Source organism: Myotis yumanensis, unplaced genomic scaffold (genome assembly GCF_028538775.1).
Source record: "Myotis yumanensis isolate MYYU_CA2020_CCGP unplaced genomic scaffold, mMyoYum1.0.hap1 SCAF_7, whole genome shotgun sequence".
Classification (NCBI taxonomy): Eukaryota; Metazoa; Chordata; class Mammalia; order Chiroptera; family Vespertilionidae; genus Myotis; species Myotis yumanensis.
In genome coordinates, this window is record NW_027223758.1 from 6,235,371 (window position 1) to 6,260,182 (window position 24,812).

A 24,812-nucleotide genomic window follows, 5' to 3' on the forward strand; every position below is an offset into this window, starting at 1 on the left:
TGTTTTTACAATAGCTGTTGTCAAGTCCTTTTCATGTCAGCTAGTTCTAACATCTGGTCTTCGTGGGTTTGTTTCTACCAACTGATATTTATGATGAATATGGGTCACATTTCCCCACTGCTTCTCATGTCTATGGATCTTTTATTGCCTATAGTATGTTCTTGATGAAACATTGTAGAAATCTGGATTCTGTTATTTTTCTCTGAAGAATGTTAACTTTATTCTAGCAAACAGTTTAGATTCTGTATCCCTTGCAGCATTCAGCAGCTGAAACTACTTAGTTCCTTTTGCCTTCAGGCGACTGCTTTTCTTTGTGAACCTGACCATCTCCCCTGTGCCTGCACAGATTAGAGTAGGATTTAATCACAGATTTGGGGGGTTTTCCCTTTCTTAGTTCTCTCATTCCTTCTTCCCAAGATTTCTAACCTCATGTGTCAGCTGCTTTGGCAACCTCGGTCTCTGTTCTCTGACTTCTTAAACCAGTTATACTGTAGCTTTTGCTTGAGGTCCAGCTACTCTGCATAGCCATGCAGAATGAGGATGCCCCAAGCAAAAAGAGCAACAGCAATGCACATCTTACCCAGGATGGTTCCCTTCTCTCAGGGGTCTGCTCTCCTTTAGTTTCCACAAACATTTGATCACTCTCCAGTGCCTACAGGTCACTTTTTGTCCTGTGTCCAGCTACTATATGTCCCTCCTCACCACTATTTGGTTTTGGTCACATTACTTAACCTCTTTGAGTGTTAATTTGCTCATTTGGGAAAATAAGGCTAAATAATACTTTGTCATAGGGTTTGGGGAAGGTAAAACGAGTTATTGCACATAAATTGTTCACTTTTGTGTTGGGAACACAGTGGGTCCCTCTGATGGTAACCCTTGAGCTTTAGACAAACGCTTATCTGTGTAAAACTTGAGAGATAGTTAGCCTTTTATTAATCATAGAACTTGACGGAACTCAAAAGATGTTTTCTGTTTTAACTTCTTGGTTATTTTGGTAATATTTTGAATACTAGCTTTTGGAACCTAAATAGTGATGTGCAACACATAAGCTTTGGTATTTCAAGTGACTGATTTTCTTATTTTTTATAGATCATCTGCAAACTGGCTTCAGTGCTGAGCAAGAGCACAGTGGAACGCCTGCTGCTCCCTCGATTCTGTGAATTATGTGGTGATGGGAAGCTCTTTCAAGTTCGAAAGGTGAGCACATATTAGTTTCAAAACTTGAAAAATTCAAAATCCATGCCTGTAAAGTTTCTGGACTTCCTCAATAGACATGGTCTGGAAGGAAAACTTGGCCAGTGTGAACTGTGTGAGGAAAACATCTGAACAGCGTTGTCAGTTTTTACTGCAATTAGGGAATGCAGAGCGCCCTGGGGATGAGATTGTGTCTGAGTACGCCTGTTGTTCACCTGTTGTTCTCAGGAGCAGGGAAGTGCGAGGGGACCTTGCTGACTGTGACCTGATGCCTTTGCCTAGGCGAGCAGAGCCTTTCATTTTCTTGGGTGACTTGCCCTACCTTCCAACTCCTATCCTACCCTGCCCTCTTCCCTTTTCATCGCTTGTCACTTGGTTGTCAAATTCTTCCTTTTGAAGGCCAATGCTCCCCGCCCTGAACAGCCTCATCTTCCCTCTGGTCTCTCCTCATGACTCATCAACAAGAAGATCGGTCTCATTTGGTCTTATTTACCATGCGGAAAATATGAAGGGTCTCTTTTGCTCTCTCCTAACCAAATGCATTATGTATTGAGATCAATTAGGAACCAGAAAGTGCTAGAATTTGGTACTCTATTGTAAATCTTCAGTTTCCAATGCATCGTAGGCACCTGGGCGGTGCTGTGTGGGCGATGGGCTTAGTGAGTGCTTGTTAGCTGCCTCACTAGAGGAGTAATTGCTCTCAAGGTCCCTGCTTGTTAGTCTGCACAATTTGTTAAAACAAAAAAAGATGAGAATAATGGGTATGCCTTTTGCCTTTTTAAGGTATGTGCTACAAATTTTGGTGATATTTGTCACGCCGTTGGACAAGAAGCAACTGAGAAATTTTTGGTACGTGAAGTTTTGCCAATTGTAATTGCTGATGCACTTGTTAAGGCACTTTTAAAATCCATCATAGTTTTGTGTCTATGAGTCTTTTTCTTTGGAATGGCAGCTTGATTTTGCATTCATCAATTTCAAATTTCTTGACTTCTGAAGCTAATGTTTTTCATAAGCACGAGGCAGCTGGTCTGTGGAACAGAGTGGAAGCACCCCTTCCTCCTTCCTGTGGGCCTCTTCTGTTCCTCCTCCCTGCTCTTTCTGGAATGTTGCTCTACCACCTCACTCCTCGGCTTCAAAACCCATGGGATTGTTTCTTGGTTTCCAGGGTAACACCCAGACCCTTCTTGGCCTTTCAGGTCCCTTTACAAGTAGCTTTCCTGCCTTACCTCCAGTCACCTTCCTCAGGTCTGAACACTGCTCTGGCCAGGGTGCTGCTCCCCCTGGGCCATGCATCTGAGTCATGGGGAGGGCTGGAGCGGAGAGGGCCCAAGGGTTCATATTTTTTATAAATTCCCTCACGATTCTGAGACACAGTGGGGTAAAGCGCCACTTCATGAGCCAGCCAGTGACTCTTCTGCTTGTTACTGCCCCCCTTCCAGCGTCGTTCCTACCTGGTGGGACCCTGCTCCCACGGCAGACGGCAGACCCAGCTTGAATATGTATATGTGTCAGTCAGGTCCTTTCTGGCCTAGACTCACCTGTCCCCCACTGTGTCAGAGAGAGTTCATTCCTCCCTTTTCAGCACCCACAGGACAATGAGTTCCGAGGACTTGTGTGTCCCTCTCCACACCCATTCTGGTCTGGCTGGTTCGGGATCTTCACCCTATCACGTTCGCCCTTCTTGCTTCCAGGTGCCTGCGTAGGCCCTGGCCCCTGGAGAATGCTGCGCAGCACATGCTTGCCTCTGTATTTGACAGGATATACTTCCTAAGGGTTGAAACTTAACTTCAGAAAGTATAATCTTTAAATTGATTTGTAAATTTAAGTTCAGAAGCTCATTTTATTTTATTTAAAGTATAAGCCATGTCTCCCTGGCCAGTGTGGCTCAGTTGGTTGAGTGTCATCCCATACATTCAATTCCCCTGGGAGAACAGGACACATGCCCAGGTTGTGGGTTTGGTCCCTGGTTGGGGTGTGTATGGAAGGCAACGGATCAGTATTTCTCTCTCACATCAGTGTTTCTCTCCCTCTCCCTCTCCCTTCCTCTCTAAAATAAATAAAAACACATTTAAAAAAAGTATAAGCCATGTCAACATAGTTCTGACCCCAAAATAATTCTTAGTGGGCTGTCGCTTTGAGTCCACAGGGAGTGTTCCCCTGCACTTGGTGTGTCTGAGTGAAGCAGCACACTCATCTTCCAGAGGCGGTATTTCCGGGCTCGCTTATGCCCGTTGTGGAGCTTTTTGCTGATTGTTTTATGTTGAGATATTCAAAACAAATCGTATTTTTAGACAAGATCGGCACGTTCAGGATGGTATGGCTATAGACCAAAGCCTTATTTTTAAAGGCAAAATTTTAAAAGAGGATATAATCATGACCTTCATACAGATATAAAATGAAGATGTGTCAGTGGTTTTATTAAACTCATGTGTTGATGAGGGAACCAGTAAGATATGACAAGTGGTTTCATGAAGAAGTTAAAGTGCCACACGTGGCCAGACCCTGGAACCCTGAAGTGACCTTATAAACTGGTCGTATCTAGGGAGGTAAGGTTTGCATGTCTGTGGACAGTTTTTAACAGTTTACCTTCTATCACTAAATACCTCAGTCAGAGACCATGTGCCTGGATGGGTGAGCTTGTTGGGATAGCCACTGAATTTCAAAGTCATTCCGAGTATTTCTCTATAATCACATATCGAAGATTACTTGTTCTGCCTCTGGGGTTTTTTCCTCCATTACCTTGTTAAATTTAACAGATCCTTTACTGGAATTAAGAGGTAAAGGAAATGTTGCTTTATTCTGCTTGTCATAATTTCTATTGGTTTCAAATGATTCCTTTTAGATTAGTATATATTTCATTTTTCTTTGTCATTAATTTATGGATATGCCTTAGCTGCATCAATAAAACAGGCTCTCCGGGTAACCAGATTTGAGTAGCATGATTTTATTTGCTTTGGTAGATCCCAAAGTTCTTTGAGCTCTGCTCAGATAATGTGTGGGGGATGCGAAAGGCCTGTGCGGAGTGCTTCATGGCGGTGTCCTACAACACATCCCCCGAGGTGCGCAGAGCGCAGCTGTCCCCTCTCTTCATCCGCCTGGTCAGCGACTCCTGTCGATGGGTAAGCATGGGCCTTGTCTTGGCATCTGGACTTGTGACTTTTCATTGATTGTCACATTTAGACCTTGTGAGGCTTAGGGCACCTGAAATCTCAAAAGTTTTGGCGATGCTAAGAAAGTGCTCCCACTGTCACGTTTATATTGAACAAATCTCATAGAAATGAGAACTGAGAAGGGAAAGAGCAGAACTGTGAATTGTTACTTCTGTTCTGAGCTTAACTATGCTGCAATGATTAAGAAGGTCTGTTCAGATACTTTATAAAGTCCAGAATTATTTGATGTGGGATTAATTGCCTGGAAGGTTAAAAACTACATGATAATGCCAAATTTTTCCTTATTTTCTGTTGCAAATTGTTTGTTTGGAATTTAAGGGAAGCAGTAAATCCGCTCAGACATACTTTGGCAGACAGTGAGCGGCCTGGTGATCTGCCCCTGCTCAGCCTGAAGTCAGACCTCGCAAGTGCCACATTCATGCGCTGTTCTCTCTGGTTTCAGGTGCGCCAGGCTGCCTTTCAGTCCCTGGGCCCCTTCATTTCCACCTTTGCAAACCCCTCCAGGGCTGGCCTCTATATTCGAGAGGATGGCACCCTGAGCATCAGGTCATCAGCTCAGAGTGCGGGGTCCAGCTTCATGTGCAGGTCAGCCGGTGCCCGCAACTGTGTTGACGCCACCTCAGCCTGGTAAGCTCCAACCCAATAATTACTAGGATCCCGCTTCACCTTAAGCGTCCACCTAAAATTCTAGCAATTATCTCCTCTGGAGTTTCAGTAACAGTGACCTTCTGGGCAAGATGGAATATTAGAGCTTTAATTATGTAAAGAAGGAAAAAGTAATTGCAATAATGGTTTCGAAACATGACTACTGGGTTATAAATAATGAAGCTACTGTGTCTCCTAAATTTAGATAAAATATTCATTGAGAGCAGTGATTAAATAACCTATAAAGAAAATTTTCTCTTACTTTTTGATTAATGAAGTTCTTTAGGTAATGTACATGGGAAAAATGTACTTTTGTGCCACAGAATATTACATGCCCATAACGGTGAGATTCCTGACCCACTATCAGTAGACTCTATACTGTTTTTCTAGTAAATTCTAGTGATTGATCTTGGATTTGTTAAATATCTTTTCTCCAAGGATGGTGGGTGCATACTAACAAATCATTGGAGGTAATAAACAGGCTTCTCTCCATTGGTAACATTACACGGAGTGTGAGAGTAGGTAGTTCACATCCCAGTACCCATTCTTTGTGAGATGGGTCACCCTCCTCCACCAAGACTCAAGGAGTCCCTGCTGTAAGGCCTGGGGCAGGGCTTCCTCATCAAGACTTTCCAATGGTTAACCCCCAGCCAGCACTTGCCCACTTCAGCCCGGTTCATTTTCTCATGCCTGCCCCCTGGTGGAGGTCCTAAGAAGCAGTGAGCGCAGGTGTTGCTTCTGAAGGTGTGCCAGCAGAAGCTGGGCTCTTCCCCACCGGCGTATACGTGTAGTGGAGGGATTGGCTGCGGCTGCGTGTGGCACTTTCAGTGAACATCTTCTTGCAGTGGGCAGAGGGGACTGCTTGGACCTCTCATCCTCTTGTGACACTGCTAACTTCTGGGAGACACAGCAGGCTGGGTGGCCAGGTCAGGAGGAGGACCGGGCTTGTGAGCATGTGGATCCTGTGTTTGCCTACTTTACTTTCAATCTATTACTTGGTGCTAAAAGTTTGCCTTCCTCAATTTAACCCAGTTCAACACAGCCAGGGCAGATAGAGCCACATCCACCCATGGGAGGCCCATCAGGGGGCACCAGTGGTTTCCTGCATGTCAAGAGCTCCTGTGATGGCCTGATGGAAAACCCAATGGAGGACTCCGGCCTGACTGGAGCTGAGGTGACCAGTGCCTTCTCGAAGCTCCCTGATATTAACAACCTCCCCATCAGCAGTCACCCTGCACCTGATTCCTGGGCCTGCCCAGGGAGTCCTGAGGATGCATTCGGTAATTTCCTTTATTGGCGAACTCCTCTCCCTGACATAAGCCAGGACTTGGAGTTGCTTCTGAGTGCGGCTGGGCCGCAGGAAGAAGGCCGCTGCAGATCTGAGCCTGTGTGTGGCAGCTATGTGGCCAGGAGTGAGATTCAGAAAGTCCTCGACAGTTTGCAGGAGCACATGATGAACGATCCAGATGTTCAAGGTCAGTGTTGTCCACAGTGAAAGGGGAGGCGGATGGCGTATTTCTGGGGTGTGCGTCACATGGGCCTGTGTCTTGCTGCATTGTGCATGTACTTATCTTTGGTGACATTGTACACACATCTCACTACAGCCAGAACCTCAGCATCTCCCTGCAGGTAGCCGCAGGGGTCCTGCCTCCTAGCGAGCAGCGTGCAGGTCTGACGCCAGTTCTAACAGGAGCGAGAGCTCTCGGGCGTATCTGTAGCAGCGGGGATTTTATTAGCTCCTCGGCCACCTTTACATCCTTCGCTGTGTTATAATGCCTTCTAGTTACGAACAGCTATGGCTGCTGCTCCTCTTGGGGCGTTAACTCAGTCCTTAGCTAAACTTTGAGGTCTGTCTCAGCAAGGAAAAGGACAGCTTCTTCTTTGGGGTATTTTTCATTTTATGACTAGTACTCCCACTGAGCGTCGGATCAGGGAGCCAGGCCCTGCAATCCATATCCATTATCACGCCTCTTCTTTCTTGAAACATTGCTATATTTGTATTCTTCCCTGAGTTGGGGAAATTGGAAAAAAACAACACTTGCTGCTGTTGCTGGGCAAAGATTTGTGACGCTTTCGGGAAAGGAAATGTGAAAATCCAGTTAGCCCTATGATTATTCTTTGTCTTTAAATTGATAAAGGAAATTAAGTCAGTGTTTGCTAAAGGAATGAGCACATGTTACATATCACTTCTAATAGCCGTAGACAGAAGTCTGCGTTTGGAAAACGTATGTATTTCTAAAACTCCATTAAACTCCATGCTGGGACCTGGCTGGGTGCTGGGGCAGCAGTGAGGACACTTGAGGCCCTCATGGTCAGGTGGAAGGGACTGTAAACAACCTCCCTCCATGGGTGTGGCAGGGGCTGGGCCAGTTTAGGGCAGGAAGCTGGTTATTCTTGGGGACAGAGGAAATGTCTGGGAGGAGACCTTGCAGAGCAGTTGACATTTAACAAGGGCTTTAAAGGATGGCTAGGAATCCACCATACAGAGAAGTTGAGTGATGAGTCTCATAGGTTCTTTCAGGTCCCTGGAATTATTTTGTAAAATCTTACATGTACATGCATACTTAATTTCTTTACAAAAAGGACCCACAAGCTGCTTTAGTGCTCAGAGGATCTGTGACCCCCAAAAATTCAGAAATAAGTGGCACCTTAGGTATTTGTAATCGGAGATGTTGCTCGGGCCATGGGGAGGGCCTGGTGGGTGGCACTAAGGAGGTGGGTCCTTGTTCTGGGCATAGGAGGGAGCCAGCTACATGCTCTAAGCATTTTAATGAATCTTGGGGTCTGTTGAATTTAACCAGTAGAAAACAGAATGCAGGAAGTCTTGTGTGTGCATGTTTTGTGACATGGAAACGATTGTGTTTACAGAAAGGTGTGTGGATATGTCATCTTGACTGTGATGGGGTCTCAAACAGTCATGCTGTGGACAGAAAGCATGAGCCGAGCAGGGTGAGCAGGACCTTGACTCGCGTGTGTGCACCTAGCCGGATTGACTCCTGCACGTGTGTGCGCTTGTGTGCACCTGTGTGTGTGGCGGGGACGGCAGCCACCCTGCTTTATAAATGAGGGTGCAGAACCCCCTCCCTGAGTCAGTGGGCCTCTCAGACATCGGCATTCAGTAACATTGTATTGTCTTCCTGTGAAAGATGATGGAGTCGAGCTCTGATTTCCCAGTTGAGGCACTTCAGGTTCAGATTTGATGCTGTGTGTGTGGCTGACGTTTAGTTGGAGTCGTTAAGGTTAATGGTGGTAAACATCACAGCCTGACTGAGTGCTCACTCTAGGACCCCAGAGCATGGTTATTGTAGGGACAGATGTGGGGAAAGTGAGTGTATGTGTGGTGTGCCCACATCCACAAATCAGATAAAGTTACTGAAATTCTCGAAACTTCTCTCCCTGCAGCTCAAGTTCAGGTGCTATCAGCTGCACTGAGGGCCGCACAGCTGGACTCTGTGAGTGAGCCCGAGCACCCGCTGGCAGACAGTCTGAGTGCAGTGTCCCTTTCAGATCCCAGGCCGGCCTCTGACAGCTGGCTGGCTCCGTCGGCCTCATCCCTGCAGAGTGAGCCCTCTGTGGCCAGGATATTACCGAGCACAGTAAGTCTCTGGCCTCTCCCTCAGCCACTGAGGATGTGACAGAAATCTCAAAGCTGCTGTCTCTCTTATTAGTAGGTCCTGGTGGAGATGATAAATGGCAGGTTTAATTTTATTCTTAAGGTCATCTTTTGGATAACTAGACAACCAATCAATCAGGTGATTGATAACCCTGACTCTCCTCCACAGAGACAAGGTGGGGGACCAAAAGGACCTTCCCTCTTCTCCAAAGATGATGAGACCTGCTTCTTGGGGGAGGGGTTAACCAGATCATGGCTCTCTTTCACTGCCCACTGGCGGTTAGATGTTTGAGTAGGAGTGGAAAGTGAATTCCTACAGCCTCTCTAGGTTGAAGTTGACAGAGGCCTTAAAAGTTGATCACAGCCTTCAACCCTCTCCTTAGAGACACTCTCTCAACACACAGTCACTCCTGCAGTGGCGCCAGCGTGCTGTGTCTGCTGGAGAGGTTTGGGTGAGCCCACAGACCCCACCTCCCTTCCCTGTAGTCTGGCACCAGCCCTGCGAGACAACTCCCATCCTAGGAGAGTGCCTTGTTTCTTAGTTCCATCTCTCCAGAAGCTTCCTAGCTGCTTTTGGTGGGAGGCTCCAGTGCCTCCCTAATTCCCACTAAACTTGCACTTGGACCACCTAGAGCTGGGGTCCTTCACAGGTCAGGTGAGACTAAAGAACTGAAATTAGGGAGGGGCCCATGATCAGTGTCATGGGCACGTTGGCACCTTCTCATTTTCATGTGCCTTAATGGAGGCCGGAGGCCAGAATACCAGTTGTTTCTCATTTCACATAGTTTGTAACTTGATTTTAGCAATTCTAACGTATCACCTCCCTTTCCCGCTAGGCCTGCTCCAGTAAAAGCAAGACAAAAGACAAATTTAAATAGCCTAAGCATAAAATGTTTAAGAGTTTGTTAAGGTTACCCTTGATTAGTAAGAAATAAGGTGATATCCTATTTTGCTGGTTTGTTTAGAAAAACAGGCAAGAAAACTCATGTTACCCTTATTGAAATCAGACGTGTTAGGTAGATAGGAACGTGTGGTCATATTTGCCTTGGTGGGACTGTGACAGTCTTTAGGCTTCCCTGTCATATATGGAAGTGGACAAAAGAAAAAAGAACCAGTTCCTCACCCTGGCTAGTGTTGCTCAGTTGTCAGAGTGTTAGCCCCACACTGAAGGGTCTTGGGTTCAATTTCTGGTCAAGGGTATGTACCTGGGTTGTGGGTTCACTTCCTGCCCGGGTCAGGGCATGTGGGGAGGCAACCAGTTGATGTGTCTCTTTCACATCAATGTTTCTTTTTCTCTCTCTTCTTCCTTCCCTCTCCCCCTTCCTCCCTCCTGTCCTCCCTTCTACTCTCTGAAAAAGCAATGGAAAAAATATCCTTAGGTGAGGATTAACAACAAAAAAAGGAATTTGTTCCTCCACGTTGGCCCTTTTGTGAGGAGGGTTTTAAAGGGCCCCTGTCTTTGGTCCTTGGTTTGTGGTGTGGGACATCAGGAGTCTTGAATTTGCAGCTTGACTCTTAGGTTCCAGTGGGATCAGTCAGGATGTTTCCAGTTGTAAAATAAAGAAAAGGAAGTGAAAAACGCAAAAAGCTTAATCAGTGAGGGCTGTGTTCTTTCAAACAGTGAACTGGAGAGGAGCTGAGGCTGGGGGCTGGCACCTCAGCTCCAGAACTTGACCCCATTCCACGTGTCCACTCTGCCACCTTGGCTCGCCAACTTAGTCCCCAAATGCCCAGTGGAGGGAGGGGCCTCCTTTTTCTGACCTGTCACTTGACTGTGAGGCGGTTTTCTGGGGAGATGACCTCTCGGTACCTCTGGGGGCTGCCTGGACTTGTGGTGGTTACGGAAACCTAAGCTTGGCTCCTGAAATAAGTACCGTACTTACAATTCCAAATGAAGACTTTGGAATAAAATTAACTCCTGAAAGAAGAAAAATGATTTATTATTTATTAATCTATGTGAATTTATTAAGTTGGAGAAATTGAGGTCTTAGGTTATCATACCAAAGCGTTTCTGTTTTATCACGCCCTTTATTAAATAAGCAGTACATTCAGTGGAGACCTTGGGGATTGAAGGTTCTGGTAGCGTGTCTCAGCCAACAAAGCGTCTATCGGTATATTAATCGACTCTCCTGGATCATATATTGAGCTGATTTGTCAAAACCTATTAAGCTGGCAGGCAGGGTGACATTTCCATGCAAGTAGGGAACCCATGTTACGGTTGGAGCAGAAGGTCAGACCCATCTCAGTTAACGTTAGTCAATGATCAGAGACCAATATGTCACCATTGAATGTTCTTGCACATCTTAATTGTTAACCTAATGTAAGGGTTCACCAGCAAACATGAAGAGTGTTTGCACATGTGAAAATCCAGAACAGCTCTCCGAGTACACGCTCCTCATCAGTCACATTTTCACTCAGATTAAATGAGGCTCTCCATCCTCTCTCAGGCCCAGCACCGATGCACTCTCCAGTTCCTGGGCAGTGCTGGATGTGTGTGCTTCACCATTTCCTGAAAACCTCACCCTGCTTTCAGGAGTGGTCCATGACTTAAATGTGCAATTGTTCCTTAAGGGCTGTGGGTAACCACACTGGAGGTCCTGGGGCTTGAAGAATGATAAACGCAGCCTCCAGTTGTTGGTGCATGCCAGCGTTAGCCTGTCTTCTGTAAGGGCCTCAAGCAGTTTTGTTTTTTAAAAATATATTTTTATTGATTTCAGAGAAGAAGGGAGAGGGAAAAGAGATAGAAACATCAGTGATGAGAGAGAACCATTGATTGGCTGCCTCCTCCACCCGCCCTACTGGAGATGGAGTCCACAACCCAGGCATGTGCCCTGACTGGGAATCAAACTGTGACCTCCTGGTTCATAGGTCAACACTCAACTACCAAGCCACACTGGCCTACCCAACATCATATAGAACTATTGCAAGTGTATTTTTTTTAACACCTGAGAGAGAGCTTGACCTAATGGGAAGCTCTGGTCTTGGTTTGCATAAGTCATGCCTGCCATTGAAAGAGGGTTCCTTGAGGGGGGCAGTAGGGCAGGTTCCTCCACACAGCCAGTTGGTAACATGCCCCGTCCCTTTTGCAGAATCCAGGCGAGCCCTGCCCTGGAACCCGTGACCATCTGGGGACCCAGCAGAGGCATGACCCTGTCCTACTTGAGGAGAATAAATCTAAACTACAGGTTTGTTCCTTAAAAAGAAAGCAGCTTAAAACTTTACATTTCTCTGGGAATTAAATTTAAGAATGGACACTGGAAGCAAATATTTTTCTTCCATCAATATTCATGACATATCTTAGTTTACAATCTGTGGTGCTAATATTTCCTCTCATGTAAAAAAAATAGTAAACTCCAAAGTAGTGTTTAAAATCTTGTGAGTAATCTAGAATAGTATTTTAAAGTAAATCAAACATAAGAAAAATTTTGACATCTCTATGCTAATATTTAATGTCTGTTTATACAAGTCATTTTGTTTCTTGGTGTGTGAAAAGTTTTTGATGGCTTTTTTTAAATCAAACTGTGCTTGGCTTTGTTCTGTCTTGTGGATTGGCTTCTTGTGCCATGTGAGTTCTCTTAAATGCTTCTAAATTTTGTACCCCCCCCTTCCCTTTACAGAGATAAAGGTAAGTGGGCGCAGTCTCATGAAGGCAGTATTCCATCAGTTGAAAAGAAGTAGTAATGATTGAGTGTAGGGGCTCAGGCCCAATGTGCTGGGGGCAGTTATAAGAAAAGATAGTTTCTATTCTCAAGAGCCGTGTGCACCAGACAAACGAACATTCCAGGGGTGGGCAAACTTTTTGACTCGAGGGCCACAATGGGTTCTTAAACTGGACCGGAGGGCCGGAACAAAAGCATGGATGGAGTGTTTGTGTGAACTAATATAAATTCAAAGTAAACATCATTACATAAAAGGGTATGGTCTTTTTTTTTTTTTAGTTTCATTCATTTCAAACGGGCCGGATCCGGCCCGCGGGCCGTAGTTTGCCCACGGCTGTTCTAGACTGTTCTTTATGACATCAAACATTGGCTGAGTTTAGCAAGGGTGAGTGTGGACATTAACTTTAGTCCAAGTAGAAAACTGAGGGAACAAGAAGTTCACCAACTTGAAGCTTCAGGAAGGCCTCTTGCGTTTTCTGTTTTTACCTTCAAGTTCCAAACTCCTTGCTTTTCGTGTCTTCTCTTTCTTTCCAGCAAGCATGATGGTTTCCTTTCTCTCCTGTTTCCCAGGATATTATTCCTCAGCCCCTATTGGATGAGTATGTGTCGATGACCGACCCAGCTCGAGCCCAGACTGTTGATAGCGACATAGCCAAGCACTGTGCATACAGCCTCCCAGGGGTGGCGCTTACGCTGGGCAGGCAGAATTGGCACTGCCTGAAGGATACATACGCAACGCTCGCTTCCGACGTGAAGGTAAGAGTCGCACGTGAGCACAAGTGAGTCATCTGATGAGGAAGAGGCGGGAAGCTGCAGCTGGGCTCACGGCCTGAATTTATGTGGTCGTGGCTGACACGTTTACAGATCTTGGAGGAAAGAAAGCTTTAAGTGGCCAACACCTGATAGCATCAGTTTTTCTCCAGAAATAGCCCTCACCTTTTGGTAACGTGGCGCTGTGCTTGCTTTCTGTGGCTTCTGTCTGCTGTGCACCCAGTGGAAGGTACGTCGGACCCTGGCCTTCTCCATCCATGAGCTGGCTGTGATTCTCGGGGATCAGTTAACAGCTGCTGACCTGGTACCCATCTTCAATGGATTTTTAAAAGACCTGGACGAAGTACGAATAGGAGTTCTTAAACACCTGTATGATTTCCTAAAGGTAGGAAGAAGGATTAAAAAAACACAAAACAAACCTCCCCTCTTCAAAACAGTTTTTTAAACCCTGCATGTGTAGAGTACCAGAGGGAAAAACAACAACACAGGTGTCTGGGTTTTTCAGTTCAAACATACCATCCAAAATCTTACAATGGGTGTTCTTTTGGTGACGGGTAGGTGTTTTTATACCTCTCCTGCTATCTCCCTGCACCTCAGAGGCCTAATTCTGCGAGGGGTGTGGACAGGTAGGCCAGCGTGCTCCCTGCGTCAGTGGGGGACTTGCCCAGCTCTGAGCCCGGCTGGAATCAAGCTCACTCTGCGTGCAGGGCTTTTCTGCAGGACGTCGCTGCTTCCCTGCTCCCCCAGGGATGATGGGTGCAAAAACAAGAATTTAAGATGGCCCAGAGAAACGAATTACTTTCATCCCCGAGCTGAGCTGCCTGGAAGGGCTTTGGTGCCCAGCTTAGGGTTTCCTGTGGCACAGGAGCCAGCGAGCAGGGCCCACTCCTGGGAAACAGCCATGGTACTGCCTCGTGAACACACACAGATGGGGCTCCTCGAGGCAGGAGTCCTGCAGGAGGAAGAGCTAGGGGTACTGAGGACACCCAGGTCGTGCAGGAGCCCAGGGAGAAGGCTGGAGGCACTCAGGGCTGCATGGTGTCTGTTCACAGCAGCGTCCACACAGCCCCACTGGGTGGTCCAGGCAGCAGGGGAAGGCACAGTTCTTGCTGGTGACAAACGTATAATCTGAAGTAAAATAAAACAGTATCTGTGGGCTCATGTTGAGAGATTATATATTTTTACTTATATATACATTTTTAAAAAATAGTTGCTTCATGAAGACAAGAGGAGAGAATATCTTTATCAGCTTCAAGAATTTGTAGTGACCGATAACAGCAGGAATTGGAGGTTTCGATATGAACTAGCAGAGTAAGTAAAACCTGTGTGGGGCTGTGCGAAGGCAATTAGATGGAGTAAGTCTTCATTTTCCTACCTTGTAATTGATTTCTAAACTAGCAGTAATAGTGTTCTTTGGGATAAAGAGATTATGTTTTTATTAAGGGATAAACCAAACTCCAAAGCTCTAAGTTACAAATACCTCTGTCTCCGGGGAGACATTCATTTTCAAATGAAGACAGGGCCCGAGTCACTTTGGAATTAAAGTGTTCTGCTGTTCTATAAAGCAATTTATTCGAACCAAATAAAAGATGAATCACCCACTCTTCAGTATTTTCCTATTAATCGGAGCAGTTTTTTGCCAGCGCTTTCTTGAACATTCTGAGTGTAGCCCTCTCTGCAGGGCACAGTGTGGTTTAGGCACTTCAGCTTCCAAAGAACATGACGCTGCAGTGAGAGATATGAAAAGGTCTAGCGCAGATGAGACGATTATTAAATAAAACTGTCCCCCAAGGTGGCTCAGATCTGTACCTCATTTTGTGTGTGAAGGAGTTATTTAATTCCGTCTGTGCCGGCGAAGGGAAAGGGAAAGGTTTTAGCGATTCTAATAGAGTGAAAGCATCACTTTAAATAATTCTCCTTCCCGAGGTGCATAATGTGATTTCCGCAGTATCGAGTGGATTTGTTTGTGGTGGTGGTTGTTTGGGTTTTAGTTTTCACCTTGTCGAGATTTATTTCAGTATCTTTAGTTTTCATTTTCCTTCCTCTCAACTAGAAATCTCTCAAATAATTATCTTCCCTGTAGAAATCCATCAAGCTTTTGCAGCTATTCAGGATATGATTTGGCTGATGCCGGGGGCAAACTAAAAGATTTTCTCTTTGCTGTGATCTTTAATCATTATGCTTAATTTGAGCGATTGAGGTTTTAGTCATTATGCTATGTTCCCAGCCTATGTTCTAAGAGAACAGAGACAAAAATAGGCCCAAGTTTTTCATGAGAGCATTGTGCCCTCTAGCGGCAGTGTGCGGAAACTCCGCCAGGTCCGTCTGGGGGCGGGCTGACCGGCTTTCCAGGGCTGGGAACTGGGTGGGGGGCGGAGAAGGGGACGCGGCTGGGGATGGGGACGGGCTGACCTGCTTCCCGGGGACGGGGACGGGGTCAGGGGACCGAGGATGGGCTGACCTGCTTCCCGGGGCTGGGTACCCGGGACCCGGACCCGGACAAGACCGATTTGGGGATGGAGCTGAGGTGTGGTGTGGCTCGGCTAGCATGGCCAGACAGCATTATCTCTGAGCGCTGTCTCCCATATCTGCCTTGGTTATTGAAGCCAAAGCCACTGATAAGAATTCTGTGCTCCTGTGCCCATGATACTGGTATCATTTTCCTGAAAACAGTGCTTTTTGATATGAAAATATTCACCAGCACTCCTGGCTTCTGGTTCTAACTTCCTTCAATCTCTTTTTCATTTCCTTTTGTTGCCAGTGTGGAAATAATGCCATTTATTTTCATAACCTTCTCCCCATCCCCATGTAGAAAGCAGCGAGAGCTCTGCAGTAGATTTCCCCACCAGCCTGAGGATGAATTCCCCCCTTCGAGTAAATCGCTGTTATTTCTCTCCAAGCGGACCGGCTGCGTTTGAAAAGCTCTGCAGAGCCAGAGCCGGCCAGCAAAAACAAATTTAATGTGCAGCTCCAGGATCACTGTGGAGGCAGTGAAATCTCATCAGAGTGTTCCTTCGTCTGTTGATCTTTGGGAATTTCAGTGTTCTGGCTATTTTTAGGTTATCTGATTTTTAAAGTTTTATGTGCTTTCCAACTGATAACCTAAAATTGAAATAGTAAATCCCTATTCATAAATTTCTCAACCCCTGTTTTACCAAGTGTAATTTATGTCCTTTTTATTTGATTTGTTTGTGTGTGTGAGATGAGGAATTCAGGTTTTTCCCCACTGTTCTTTGCGTGGCCATTTCACTCAATGCTCTGCATTTCCTTGACCGGAAGCCTCCCTCGGTCTTCATTGCCCTTCCTCCTAGAATGGCTGTTTTTTTTTTTTTTTTTTTTTTAAATCTATAAGATGAAGTAAGAGTAAAGAGAAAGAAATAAGATGGGGTTTTGCCTCCCAAAACAATTTCTTTTTCTTTTAAATTTCAGGCAGCTGATACTAATTTTGGAACTCTATAATCCCAACGAGGTTTATGATTATTTAATGCAGATTGCCTTAAAGCTGTGTGCAGATAAAGTTTCTGAAGTGCGGTGGATCTCCTTCAGACTAGTAAGGAATCATGGCTTTTTCTGTTTATGATTTTTGGAAATACTAATATTTATGTTTCTTCCATTTTTAACTCCTTTATTTTTTTTCTGTGCTTAATTTGTCAGTTTACCTGTGAAACCAGCTTTTATATTTTAGAATTAAGAACTATATGATAGTTTTATCAGTTTGTAAGATAGCCTTTTTGTTAAGCTGTATGTTTCAGGGATGGAAATTGTGGGTAAGTCATTTTATAAATGAAACCCTTTAAATAGTGGCTTAGTGTTTCTTTTAAACCCGGGTTGGGTTTAGTCTACAGCATGAATTTATAGAAAAGTAGTTAGTAAACAAAGTAGATCCTATTTGATATGGGTTTACACCAGCTGAAGACTGGGGTAAAGGGGGAGAATCTCATTTGAAAATATTGATTTACTAATGGTATTAAAATTTTATAAAAATGACATGTTCTGAAAGGTAATGATTTAGCTATTAAGCAAGGGTACATTTTCTCAAGTTTGGAATTTTAAGATTAATAATGTATTTTTTCAGTGCCAGTCCCTTGTTAAATTTTATTTTAATGAAGGGCTTTATGTGTGTGTGTCTGTGTATTTCTATATATTTAAACATCTTTTTTCCTCTCTGTTCTAATGATTACTATAACAAAAATTACTTTCCCCCATGCTTATAAATTTATTTTAAAGATGGAAGGGTACATAAAAATGTCTAGTTTCCATGTAAAGTAGTATTCATAATTCAAATAGATGGCAGCATTTTATATTTGCTCTTCTGATTTTTTTCACAGGTTGTGGCAATTCTGCAGAAATTCTATTCAAACAGTGAAAGTGCTTTGGGGGTAAATTTCATCAGTGAACTCATTGTAAGGTTCCGGCACTGTTCGAAGTGGGTTGGAAGGCAAGCTTTCGCTTTCATTTGCCAGGTGAGCCTGGCCTGGGGGAATCTGCCCTGGGCACACAGTTGCCATATGTTGCTATCAGGTGCCCCAGACGAAGAATCCAGGCCTGAACTTGGGGATCAGTGGACCAAACCCCCTTATCTCACAGCAGATTGGAACCACCCCAGTCTGGCACAGTGACTCAGGGTTTCCCAACCTGTACATGTACTTGTCTTGTAGATATTGATTGAGCACCTACTATTTGCCAGACATGCTCTTGTTGCTGGAGACAAGCTCCTGTCCTCCCAGCACCTTCCATCGAGAGGTGAGGGCCAGACCCAGAGCCCTGCTCCTGCCATGTCCAGTCCAGGGCTGTGTGCATCTCTGCCCCTCACGGTGGCCAGCTGCCTTGGGAGGAAGGGGGGTAGTGAAGGACAGAGCAGCAGGTTAGGGCAGAGACTATTTAATATTGCTTGAGTGAAGTTCATGTCAGCCTGTCCAGCTCCTCAACTCACCCTCTCTACTTAGCATCTTGGACATGAGGGTGTGATTTACGTTTGGCTGGGGAGGGTGGCTGCCGTTTCTTGAATGTCTCTGTGTGCCAGGTGTCAAATCCTCAGGAATAAGATCTACTGTGTGTTGAGTTTGGTACATCCATTTAAGACTGATTTTTAGATGAAGCAGTTGAAGCCCAGAGAGGTTAAGTAACTCGCTCAAGATCACACAGGAAGTATTTTCTGCTAACGTGTTATTTTAAAAGTCTTAACCTTTCTTTATGCACATTTTTGAGCATGCACGAAGGTAGAGGGACTAGTGCAGTGATGGCGAACCTATGACACGCGTGTCAGAGGTGACACGCGAACTCATTTTTTTTGGTTGATTTTTCTTTGTTAAAAGGCATTTAAATATTTTAAATAAATATAAAAAATATAAGTCTTTGTTTTACTATGGTTGCAAATATCAAAAAATTTCTATATGTGACATGGCACCAGAGTTAAGTTAGGGTTTTTCAAAATGCTGACACGCCGAGCTCAAAAGGTTCGCCATCACTGGACTAGTGTAACGAATCTTGGGAACCCGCCACCCAGCTTTGTCAGCAATACAGGAAAACCATGATTGGACTCCACCTGACCTCAGGCCTCAAAGCCCCCTTCTCGCCTTCCTGACTTCTCCCACTGAAGGACTCACCAGGGCCCATGTTGGGCTGGAGGGGCGTCATAGGGGTACTTTGGCCATCACTTTGAGAAATGCCAAATTCATAGGCTTGTAAAGAAGTTGGAGCTCCAAATCATTTTTGAAGAAAGGGTGAATGAGGTATTTTTGCTTTTATCTTTAAACTAGTGACCCAGTGCATGGATTTGTGCACATTGAAAGGGAATTAATTAGAAGGTGGCTGGCGGGGTGGGTCTGGGTGAGACGGGCTGGACACGCCCTGGAGCCAACCTCCCGTGGCCCCTCCCCGGTGTCTGTGGAGTCAACGGGGTCTCTCCGGCCAGTGGGGTCCCTCAGCGTGGCCTGGCCTGTGGGGATCAGGCTGAAACCAGCTCTCCAACATCCCCCGAGGGGTCCCAATGTGCGAGAGGGCACTCTGCAAAGTTGCTGTTGTACAGGGTGTGGAACACAAACACAAGTGTGCAGTAAACCAGATTTGGGGCCGATAGTGCCCCAGCAACAACATAACCCAAGGCCGAAGGTGGAGTCACGCAGCCCTGCGAGGAATTGGGCTCCCTCCTCTCTGGTTTTGGGATGCGTCACCCAAGAACCGCTGCTGCCAAGTCACTGCAGCTTGGCAGCTCCTGTGTTGAGCGTCTGCCCCCTGGTGGTCAGTGCACGTCATAGCAACCAGTCGGAAAGGCGGAGGGACACTTAGCATATTAGCCTTTTATATACATAGATTCTTCATCTCAGATTTAGAAACTACATGATGAAACAAAAGTAAAAGATGCCAAAACAATTTTGTTCAAGAACAAATTTTTTTTTGCACTTTCATTAAATTCATCATTAAACATTTAGAAAACCCACAGTAATAGCAGCACAAGGAAAGGGCTCAGCCAATACTCCTTGCTAAGGGTCATGTTGATTATTACTAAATTGCAGCCCCAGGGAGAGAGCACCACCTGGAGGTTGAGGGCCGACTTAGAGCCAAACCACCAGCTTGAAGCCTGGGGCCAAGCAGCCTCTCTGCACTGCCTTTGCACTGGTGAAATGGGGGAGCAGCTTCCGTGCCTGCCTCCTGGTGTGGTCCTTAGGCTTTAATGAGCCGATGCTTCTGAGTCACCGTGCATGTGCCGGCACCTGGAGGACACTCAGTACATGGTAGCTGCTGCAGTTCCCAGCAGTGGGAAGATCTGTAGGAGACAGATCTATAGATTCCGCACATCTGGTTTGGAATCTCCACCCTGCTGCTGCTTGCTGGTCACTACCGCATTGGACCAGAATTTCCTCATCTATAAAACTAGGCCGCCAGGGCTGGCTGTGAGAATTCAACGTGCGAACACTGGTAAGACTTCTTAAGTGGAGAAGCAGTGAGCAGATGCTGGTGGTGGTACAGGAGCCTTGTTTACAGAAGCCAGGTACTGGATGGGGTCAGTGGTCTGGCTGTCACTTGACAGGCTTGGCCCCTGCCCTCAGAGCTTGGGCTCCAGTGAGTGATGGAGGTGAGGATTCTTCACCCTTTCTGGTGGTCACTATGCTAGCCTCTGCAAGAACGATATGCCATCCCCACCACCTTGCCATTGTACAGATGAGAAATCTGAGGCCCAGGAAGGTGAAGCAAGGCCACAAAGGCAGAAAATGACCAAGTCAGGTTTTGAACCTGGACCTGTCTGACTCAAAGCCTTTGCTTTCTCCACCAGATATTGTACCACTTGTACCTCAGTGCTTGGTGAGGAGCTACAAAATGTTAACTGTGTTTCTGACCAGATCAGTGGTTGAGAGTTTTAAGTTAAGACACACATGCCCCTCAGACCCACAGATTCTGAAACTGCTTCTTTGGGATTACAGAAGTGGGTGTTTTGAGGAGAACCGTGCTGATCACCATTGAAATGTCAGTTCTTTATCTTTTCATCACAGGCAGTGGTGAGTGAGGAGTGTATCCCTGTGGACCAGTTTGTTGAACACTTACTCCCCAGCCTTCTAAGCCTTGCCTCAGACCCTGTGCCCAATGTCAGGGTGTTGCTCGCCAAAGCTCTGAGGCAGACACTCTTGGACAAGGGTACGTGCACCAGCTTTCTGAGCTTATACATCTTAAACTTGATCAGGTAGCAATGAGGTTTCCTCTCCAGGAAATCGTGGCAAGTCATGTGATAGCACACTTCTGATTTATGATATAAGTTAATACATTCACTTTCATGTATATTTTATGTTATTCACAAAAGGACTGAGGAAATCAATGTGGTTCAGTTTTTACATTTAATCAACATGCTAAAATGCAAAATATTACATAATCTAGAAAGGAAGGAAACTGCAAATTTTGAGTTGTGGTATACGGATTATGAAAGGTAGCAAATTTAAGCCTGAACTACAATTAGGTTTTAATGGTCTGGTCTTGTAGTCAGTAAGAAAAAATATATTGCTCAACCTGGTCAGTTATTTTCACCTGAACAGGACTTAGTATAAGGTAGGGGCCTTGGATAGTTCACTTCTACTGGAGGGAAGAAAAGATAATAGTGAAAGTTTTTTAGTTATAATTTTCTAAATATGCCTACCAATTCTTAGGAGTATATCTTTAAAATTTAGTATATACTCTTTGATTAAAGCAATTTGATCACTTTAAAGGACTTATTTATATGATAATTCTTTGAAAAATGATGTATTGTCCTAAGATTTGGTTTAAGAACCCCCAAAGTAGATGATGTTTTAGAACACAATTCATGGCACACGTGATTCAAACTCATGGTTTCTCTCTCTAGCGTACTTTAGAAATGCCGGCCACCCTCATCTTGAAATCGTTGAAGAGACCATCTTAGCTTTGCAGTCAGACCGGGACCAAGATGTCTCCTTTTTTGCCACGCTGGAGCCAAAGCGGGGGAATCTTGTGGGCACTACCATGCTGGAGAAATGGAATTGAGCTCTGGGACCACTCACAATCGCTCCTTCTGTACTTGGGGCACATCTCTTATGTAATCAGACCTGCTGAGGGAGGGAAACTTCTGAAACTCTGACTCCACACAGTCAAATGACCCCTTTCCCACATGCAGTCACGGGACTGCACCTGGGACCGGTCTGTGCCATGCTTCTGTGCCCCACCTACCTGATCCAGGGTCTGAAAGGTCCTAGAACCAGGTGGTTAACTGGGTGTGGGGGGCCTCCACAGCCTCAGGTTACTCGTAAGCAGTTTGTTTTCTCTATGATAGACTATATTATTTAAAGCCTCCCCAAATATAGTAGTTTATTAGAAGTTTTTCAGTCTTTAAAGACTTGCACATTTGGCTGCCTTATGCTTTCCTATAAAATGTAGTTTATGGTATTATATTTTATTTTTAACTGAAATACTGTACATATGTAAATAACTCTTGACAGGAAGAAAAGATATTAATGTAATATTAGCCTCCTATCATTGAACAAAACAAATACATCATTTAAATTTATGCTCCACTTTGAGTTGTGGCAAATATAGCCCAATTTGTTTACTTTTGAAAAATGTGATAGTTAAAGAAATCTACTAAAGAATGATTTGTGGCAATCTTTTGTATGTTTGTTATAAACTCTGTTTGGAACTTTTCTTCATCCCCTCCCCTTCTTGCAGGACTGTAGCCATAAAGCAATGTGTTGGTCTTTGATAGAGGCATGTTGCAGAAGGAATTCATTTTTAGGTGGATATAGTATCATATGCTTAAGAACTCAGGAAGGAAATTGGTCATTGAGATGCATGGACATTGCCTTTATACTTAATGCTTTAGAATCTTAACAAAAAAAAAAAAATAGGAAACCAGTTCTGATCAGTCCATAGACTTGCCCACAAATGCCAGTGGTTTGGGATATTAAATTATGATACTCTAATACTTTCAACAATAAATTTAAAAAAATAAAAAATTATGATACTCTTGAAATTGATCTAAGTATACAGAACTTAGATTTCATGCTTTTACAATTTGAACCAAGAAAGATGCTCTAGAATTTAAATAGGTTTTCTTATTAGTAATTCAAGGTTCTATAAACATTAAATAATGTATGCTCATGTTACTGTGTTTCCATGTGTATCTTCTCAAAGGTGGGCATAAGGGAAGGAAAGGGCTGCCAGAGAGGTCCAAGGGCAGCTGCCAAGGGCACGTCAGCTGTGTCCATGCTTCCCTTGGAGCTGTCTTTTCTTTGTTTTAAATAAAATATCTGGAGCCACATATTGAATTTCCAGGTGTCCAGGATCCTCTCCCTTTCCCCAGTTCCACGGAGCTGCTGCTTTGAACATAAGGGGAGGCATTTCTGGCACCAAAGAAAACAGGATGCATTTGTGGGAATCTCAAAGTGTAACCAGGGTTGCGTTTTGGCAACTTCAGCAAAAAGTGGGTTAATAAATCGGAGGCTACATATTAAGGAAAACAAGCAAACAACTTCAATTCATTTTGTGTTCAATTCTTGCCTACAGTAAGTAGATGGAGGTAGTGTTTTGCTTCAGTAACAAGCGATTTTTTTTTTATTGCCTAGAAATTGAGATTGCCATGTTGTTCAAATCTGTTGATATAGAAGCCAGAGTAGAATTATTCAAGTAGAATCTTGTATTCTGTGAAGAGCTTAATTTTCCATTAAGGAAAAAAGATTAGCTTCTGTTTGTGTTGTGATGTGTGGAGTTCGCACGCTGAATCAAATGTGCTGGTAGACATTCTAGAGACTCTGTAAATAATTCAGCCTTTAATGTGTCAGTTTACGTTAACAGTTTTCTATGATGTGAATGTCTTTCCAAGGCAGAGATTTTTTTTGTGTGTGACTAATTTCTCTGCAAAAAGTATGCTTAAAGCTTATATTTTATTCTTTTTTATTTTATTTTTATAACCACTGAGCTTTCACTATGATTGTTCTGGTTCCTGTGCCTTCTGTTTTTCCCCATCACTAGCTTTTTTTTTTTTTAATCCTCACCTGAGGATATTTTTTCCATTGATTTTTAGAGAGAGTGGAAGGGAGGGGGAAAGACAGAGAAAATCATCAATGTGAGAGAAACACATAGATTGGTTGCTTCCTATATGAGCCCACTCCACAGCCTGGGCCAGGGAGGAGCCTGCAACCAGTATGTCCCCTTGACAGGAATCAAACCCGGGACCAGCTGACACTCTATCCACTGAGCAAACTGGCTAGGGCCCCCATCACTCTAGCTCAGGGGTGGGCAACCTTTTTGTGAGTGCGTGCCAAAACCAGCAAAATCTCTGACTCAAAATTCTTCTGCGTGCCAACCCTAATTTTTTGAGAACATGTTACACCTTGATATCTCTTAAGGTGTACATATGTGAAGAACCTTGAAGAAATAATAAAATTCATTTGAGCGACAAAAACACAGTATATGATGATGAAAAATACATTTATTTTTAAATTATACATGTACACTGATAGTCCGACAGAAAACTTTATGACTCCATTTGATATTATCAGTGGGACTTTTGCTGCTGCTTCACTGATGACAGATTTTACATCAGGTTTATATTTTGTGACCTTCAGAGATATGCACGAGCTGCTACTTTCATCCGTCAGGCTACTCCTATTACAAGACTTAACAAAATTCATCACTGAGAACAAAGATTCACAAGCGTTTGTGGATGAAACCAAAACACTGGTCGGATCTAGGAAGGCAGGGAGAGTTAAGGCAGAGGCATAGAAATTGCTCTTCTCCTCTCTCGTCAATCCATGTCTATGGTCTTTAAGATAACTTGTTATGTAAAATTATTTATTTATCTAAGATGCACCTACACTGAATTTATCTGAAAAATAAAGTCGATATTAAGAAAAATTGTAAATGGAAGATTATAAGAGAGGGTTTTGCGTGCCAGCAAAAGTTACTGGCGTGCCATGTTTGGCACGCATGCCAGAGGTTGCCCACCCCTGCTCTAGCTCTTCGTGTATGAACAGTTCATGGGCCCAGGGGTGGAGTGCTTGGGATTTGACCATCACAAGTGAGCTTCCTATTTATTTGAATGCTGGGCCTCCTCTCTGGTGAATTAATGGAAAAGCACAAGATGGTTTCATAAGATCGAGCTCCCTAGAAAGCTATTCTAGCAATAGAGCCTTTGCCACGTGGACAGTGCCCCTTGTTGTGTTTTTATCAGCACCTTTCTCACTCCAATAATTCCAGAGCACTTTCAGAATTGGTGGGTTTTGATGCAGCTTTGCGAACTCATGACGGTCTGTCTGTCTCCCA

The 24,812-nt window shown here is 44.5% G+C and overlaps 1 protein-coding gene across 3 annotated transcripts in view; it reads left to right on the forward strand.

The window, feature by feature from the left end:
• Positions 1 to 24,367, forward strand: part of LOC139013598 (serine/threonine-protein phosphatase 4 regulatory subunit 1-like) — an 81,933-nt gene extending 57,566 nt beyond the window's left edge. For 2 of the 3 annotated variants that reach the window (XM_070419708.1, XM_070419709.1), the window contains 14 exons: positions 1,090 to 1,197; positions 1,978 to 2,043; positions 4,155 to 4,313; positions 4,807 to 4,991; positions 6,042 to 6,484; positions 8,412 to 8,605; positions 11,712 to 11,807; positions 12,852 to 13,037; positions 13,276 to 13,437; positions 14,263 to 14,363; positions 16,482 to 16,602; positions 17,381 to 17,515; positions 20,543 to 20,684; positions 21,382 to 24,367. In XM_070419708.1, coding sequence (XP_070275809.1) covers positions 1,090 to 1,197; positions 1,978 to 2,043; positions 4,155 to 4,313; positions 4,807 to 4,991; positions 6,042 to 6,484; positions 8,412 to 8,605; positions 11,712 to 11,807; positions 12,852 to 13,037; positions 13,276 to 13,437; positions 14,263 to 14,363; positions 16,482 to 16,602; positions 17,381 to 17,515; positions 20,543 to 20,684; positions 21,382 to 21,539 — 2,256 coding nt within the window. In that variant the 3' untranslated portion in view covers positions 21,540 to 24,367. The remainder of the gene's footprint in view (positions 1 to 1,089; positions 1,198 to 1,977; positions 2,044 to 4,154; positions 4,314 to 4,806; positions 4,992 to 6,041; positions 6,485 to 8,411; positions 8,606 to 11,711; positions 11,808 to 12,851; positions 13,038 to 13,275; positions 13,438 to 14,262; positions 14,364 to 16,481; positions 16,603 to 17,380; positions 17,516 to 20,542; positions 20,685 to 21,381) is intronic. The other variant, XM_070419710.1, reaches the window with a different exon arrangement.
• The last annotated feature ends 445 nt before the right edge of the window (positions 24,368 to 24,812 follow it).